At 24.5% G+C, this 6,484-nt stretch overlaps 1 protein-coding gene across 1 annotated transcript in view; it reads left to right on the forward strand.

The window, feature by feature from the left end:
• Window positions 1–3,937, forward strand: part of LOC143041655 (uncharacterized) — a 12,785-nt gene extending 8,848 nt beyond the window's left edge. Inside the window, exons 5-6 of the mRNA XM_076213662.1 lie at window positions 3,566–3,654; window positions 3,854–3,937. Of these exons, the coding sequence (XP_076069777.1) occupies window positions 3,566–3,654; window positions 3,854–3,937 (173 nt within the window). The remainder of the gene's footprint in view (window positions 1–3,565; window positions 3,655–3,853) is intronic.
• The last annotated feature ends 2,547 nt before the right edge of the window (window positions 3,938–6,484 follow it).

Here is a 6,484-nt window from a genome sequence, read left to right on the forward strand (position 1 = left end):
ATGTGTATTAAAATGAATCGTTTAGAAGGTACTATTAATGATAGCTTTAATAAGTACTGATAATGAAAAGTTTAGAGGGTACTATTAATGATAACTTTAATATGTACCAATAACGAACAGTTTAGAAGGCACTAATAATGACAAGTTGAGAAGGTATTCTTCATGAGACCATTAAGGGGTACTAATAAGAACATGTTTAGAAGGTGCTGGTAATGATAAGTTCAGAAAATACTCTATGGGATAACTTCAATGAGTACTAATAATGAGAAGTTTAGAATATTGTCAAATGTAGAAGGTACTATTAATGTGTACTCTAAATATGTACTAATTATGGCAAGTTTAAAGCTACTACTATTGATAACTTTAATGTAATGACAGGTTTTGAAGGTAGTAGTAAAGATAAGTTGAGAAGGTTCTGATAACTTAAGTGGGTACTTATAATGAGAAGTTTACAAGATACAAATAATGACAAGGTACTAATGATAACTTTCATGTGTACTAAAAAGATAACTTTAGAAAGAATCTGTAATTATATGTAGTATAATGTAGTAGTAATGAAAAATTTAGAATATACTATAGAGAGCTTTAGAAGGAACCATTAATGATAACTTGTTATTATTAGAACTCATTAAAATCATCAATAATACATTCTAAACTTGTCATTATTTGTATTTTCTAGAGCTAGATCAAGTTATCATTAATGGTACTTTGTAAATTTGCCATTAATAGTAATTTCCAAACTAGTCGTTATTAGTAAAAGTTAAAGTTATCAATATTAGTACCTTCTAAACTTGTAATTCTTAGAATTTTCTAAACTTGTCATTATAAGCAGGCCTATATCCTAAAGTTCGCATTATCAGTATATTCTAAACTTGTCATTATTAGTATTTTCTAAACTTGGCATTATTAGTACATATTAATTATCATTCTAAAATTGCCATTATTGGAGCATTCTAAACCTGTAATTTTTTGTATATTCTAACCGTGTCATTATTAGTATATTTTAATTTTGTTATTTTAGTATATTATGAACATTCCATTATATGTATTTGTATTAAACTTTATTTTAAATTTGGAATTATGAGTATGCATTAAAGTTATTATCAATATATCTTCCATACTTGTCATTATAAGTATATTTTAAAATGTAATTATTAGTATCTTCTAAATTTTTCATTATTAGTATATATCAAATTTCTTAATATTAGCATATTATTTGTATTTCCTAAACATTTCATTAACAGTATATTATAAACTCGTGACTATTAATAATACATTAATAATACATCCTAATACCTCATTATTGTTAGTACATTCTAAACTTATTATTAATATAGTCTAAACTTGTCATTACTAGTATATTTTAAACTTGTCATTATTAGAACATATTGAAGTTTTCATTAAGACCATTAATGGGTACTTGTCATTATTAGTATATTCTGAACATGTCGTTATTATTTCATATTAAAGCTATGATAGTATGATATGATAGATAGTATGATATGATATGATAGTACCTTCTAAACTTGTCATTATTAAAGTACTCTAAATTTGTTGTTATTAGTGCACATTAAAGTCATTATAAATAGTATATTCTAAACTTGTCATTATAATTATTCTAAACTTGTCATCATTTAGATTAATACTACCTTTAAAACTGTATTTTTAGTATATTCCAAACACGTCATCATTAGTACACGTTAAAGTTCTCATTAATAGTACCTTCTAAACTTATCATTATTAGTATACTCTAAATTTGTCATATTATTATTAATACCTTATTAGTACACATTAGATTTTGTATACTCTAAATTTGTCATATTATTATTAATACCTTATTAGTACACATTAAAGTTTCCATTAATAGTACTTTCTAAACTTGTTATTATTAATGTATTTAACACATTAAATTTATTATTAATAGTACCTTATAAACTTGTCATTATTAAAATATTCTATATTTGTCATTCTTGGAATCTTCTAAACTTTTCATTATTCTAAACTTATCATTATTGGTATATTCTAAACTTATCATTATTAATACACATTAAAGTTTTCATTAATAGTACCTTCAAATTTTGATATTATTACTATATTCTCAAGTTATTATTTTTTCTATATTAATATATTCTAAACTTATCATTATTACTATATTTTCAACTTGTCATTATTTGTACAAATTAAAGTTATCATTAATAGTGCCTGCTATACTTGTAATCATTACTATATTCTAACCTTTTCGTTAGTGTCACACATTAAAGTTACCATTAGTAGTAACTTCTAAACTTGTATATATTCAACTAGTCATTATTACTACATTCTAAACTTATCATTATTAGTACAATCTAAACTTTTCATTATTACTATATTCTCAACTTGTTAATATATGTAAAATTTGTCGTTACAAGTGCACATTAGTTTCCATTTATATACTTTCTAAACTTATTATTAGTAGTATATTCTCAACTTTTCAATATTAAACTTATCATTAGTAGTATCATCTAAACTTGGCATTTTTAGTATCTTCTAAACTGGTCATTAGTACCTTATAAAATTCTTATTTGTATACTATTATTAGTATACATTAAAGTTATCATTAATAGTACCCTCTGAAGTTCTCATTATTTGTATATTCTAAACTTTTCATTATTAGTATACATTAAAATTATTATTAATAGTACCATCTAAACTTGTCAAACTCAAAACACTACAAGTCCCCGAGATTAGGAAAGACCACTCACTGCGGCCTACATATTCTAAACTTATCATTATTAGTACCCATTAAAGTTATCAATAATAATACCTTCTAAACTTGTCATTATCATTATTTTCTAAAATTGTTATTATTACTATTTTTCTAATGTTGTCATTATCAGTATATTCTAAACTGGTATATACATACTAAAGTTATCATAAATAGTACCTTCTAATCTTTTCGTTAATAGTATATTCTAAACTTGTCATTATGAGTAAATTCTAAACTTTGTATTATTAATATATTATAAACTTGTCCTTATTCGTATATGCTAAATTTTTCATTATTAGAACACATTAAAGCTTTCATTTATGATGCGTTATAAACTAGTCATTATTAGTACATAATAAAGATAATTTTAATACAACCTTCTAAAATTGTCATTATTAGAATAATTTTAAAAAATATTATTCGTATGAAATAACGTTATCATGAGTAATACCTTCTAAACTTGCCATTATAAGTATATTCTAAACTTGTCATTATTAGTACACATTAAAGTTATCATTAATAGTACCTTCTAAACTTGTCATTATTAGTATATTCTAAACTTGTCATTATTAGTACTGTTACCATAGTCACACCTGGTGTTAATTACGTTCTCTATTTTCTGTGCTGAGATCACAAGTTTTGTTTACGAATCGAGTTACGAATCAGTGTTTCAAAATGTAATGTATCTGAAGATATGTTTATGCTTGTGAGATTATGGTGCTCTAGTAATGTAAGAATTCATAGAAGTACTTATCGTAATTCCTTTTGGCGTATGACCAATGTATGACTTGTATTTTACAATGTTGACGATGTACGCAGGTGGATCGGAATGTTATTTGAATTGTTATGGTAAAGAATTTGAAAGAGGCTTTGTGTCTCTTCTCTCCTGCGTGTGGTGTGAAATGGACGTATGTACGTCTTTGAGGGGCCAGACAAAGGAATATGTGTAATGGGAGAGGTAAAATAAGGGGGTATAATGAAATAACACGCAGAGATTGAGACCCATTGGAGAGATTAGTAGGGATCTAGGTAACTGAAGCACTCATGGAAGCAGAGCCATATGATAGAGACTATACGAGTATTATGTAATGTGAATTTGTCTTGCAGAAACTGTATGTGCAATGTGAATTACCTATTAAATGTAATACAATGACCATGTTGATGTGGAGACAGAGCAACTCAACTGAGTAGAAGTGGGGGCATTGTAGATTCTAAACATCATTATTATTACACTCTAAATTTTCCATTATAAGTACACATTAAAGTTGCCTTCTAAACTTATCATTATTAGTATATTCTAAAATTTCCATCAATAATACACTCTCAACTTGTCATTATTAGTTTATCCTAAACTAGTTATTACTAGTACACTTCTAAACTTGTAATTATTAATATCATCTAAACTTGTCATGAAGTGTACCTTTTAAACTCGTTGTTATCATTATATTTTAACTTGTTATTAAAAGTTATCATTAATAGTACCTACCAAAATTTTCATTATTTGTATATTCTAAACTTGTCATTATTAGTACACAATGAAGTTGTCGTTAAAAGTACCCTCTAAAGTTGTCATTAATAGTATATTCTAAACTTGTCAATATCAGTATATTCTAAATTTGTCATTATTTGTTATTATTTATAGGACCTTCTAAACTTGTCATTATTAGTATATTCTAAACATGTTATTATTAATACACATTAAAGTTATCATTGATATTATTTTCAAAACTTGATATTATTTCTATATTCTAAACTTGTGATTATTAGAATATTCTATTTATCTAATTATTAGTACATTCTAAACTTGTCATTATTACTTTATTACAAAGGATTACAAAGGCAAACCATGCCGACAGGAGACCTTTTGATCCATATCTAGGTCGGATGCAAAAAAAAAAAAAAAAAAAAAAATCATATTAATAATAAATTAAAACTATAACAATGTAAATAACAATTAAAATACATAAATAAATGCATTGGTATAGTTGAATAACAAACAAACAGGTAAATAGTAAATGATAATAAATTGACATATAACTAATAATGTCATTATTAGTACTAATTAAAGTTATCATTAACTTGTCATTCGTACTATATTCTAAACTTGTCTTTATATTACACATTAAAGTTTTCTTGTCTTATTTATTATATGCAAAACTTGTCGTTATAATAGTACCTTCTAAACCTTCATTATTAATACACTTATGTTCCATCTAAACTTGTCACTATCAATATGTTCTGAACTAGTCATTATTAGTACATACACATTTAAATGGAACCTTGGCATTTTTAGTATATTCTAAACTTATCATTATAAGTACACATTAAAGTGGCCATTAATAGTTTGTCATTGTTAATGTAATATTTATTATTTGCATAGTCTAAAATATTCATTTTACGACACTCTTAACTTACCGTTAGTTTTACCTTTCAAACTTGTCCTTATTACTATATTCTAAATATATCATTAATAGAACCTTCTAAACATGTCATCCCTAATATATTCTAAATATGTCATTAAAGTTATTATTAATGGTACATTCTAAACTTCTCATTGTTAAGATATTCCCATTAATAGTACCTTCTAAACTTTCATTATAACATGTTATTGTTAGTTCTAAACTTGTCATTATAAGTACACATTAAAGTTATCATAAATAGGACCTTCTAAATTTGTCACCGCTATTATTATCAAACCATTAGTAGTATCTTTAAAACTTGATATTATTACTATATTCTAAACTTGTCATTATTAGTATATTCTAATCTTGTTATTATTAGTATATTCTAAACTTGTTATACTTACATTATTCTAAATATGTCATCATTAGTACAAATTAAACTTATCATGAACAGTACCTTATAAACTTGTCATTATTCTAAACATTTCATACACAATGCACATTAAAGGTATCATTAGTAGTACCTTCCAAAGTTGGATATATTAAACTAGTCATTGTACGTACATTCTAAACTTATTGTTGTTAATATAATCTAATTTTTTCATAATTAGTATATCCTAAAATTGTCTTTTAGTACACATTAAAGTTATCATTAATAGTATCTTCTAAATTTGCCATTGTTAATATATGCAAAACTAGGTAATTATAAGTAGATACTAAACATGTCATTATTGGTATATTTTAAACTTGTAATTATAAGTAGAAGGTAGCCTTCTAAATTTATCATTATTAGTATATTCTATACTTTTCATTTTAATACATAGCAAATTTGTCATTTTAGTATATCATTACTTGATATTATTACACATTAAAATTATCATAAATAGTATCTTCAAAACTTGATATTATTACTATATTGTAAACATGTCATTAGTATACTCTAATTAGTATAGTGTCATTAGTATATATTAGTGTCATTAGTATGCTCTAATCTTGTCATCCTTAGATTATTCTCAATTTGTCATTATTAGTACAAATTAAAGTTATCACGAATAGTACATACTAAACTTGTCATTATTACTATATTATACATTTTTCATACACAATACACATTAAAACTTTAATGTGTATTGTGTATGAAAAATGTATAATAGTACCTTCTAAAGTTGTATATGTGAAACTAGTCATTATTAGTACATTCTAAATTTATCATTATTAATATAATCTAAACTTTTAATAATTAGTATATTCTGAAATTGTCTTTTTAGTAGACATTAAAGTTATCGTTAATAGGATCTAAATTTGTCATTGTTTATATATGCGAAACTTGTCATTA

The sequence above is a fragment of the Oratosquilla oratoria genome, chromosome 31, assembly GCF_046742065.1.
Source record: "Oratosquilla oratoria isolate Oo_2021 chromosome 31, ASM4674206v1, whole genome shotgun sequence".
Classification (NCBI taxonomy): Eukaryota; Metazoa; Arthropoda; class Malacostraca; order Stomatopoda; family Squillidae; genus Oratosquilla; species Oratosquilla oratoria.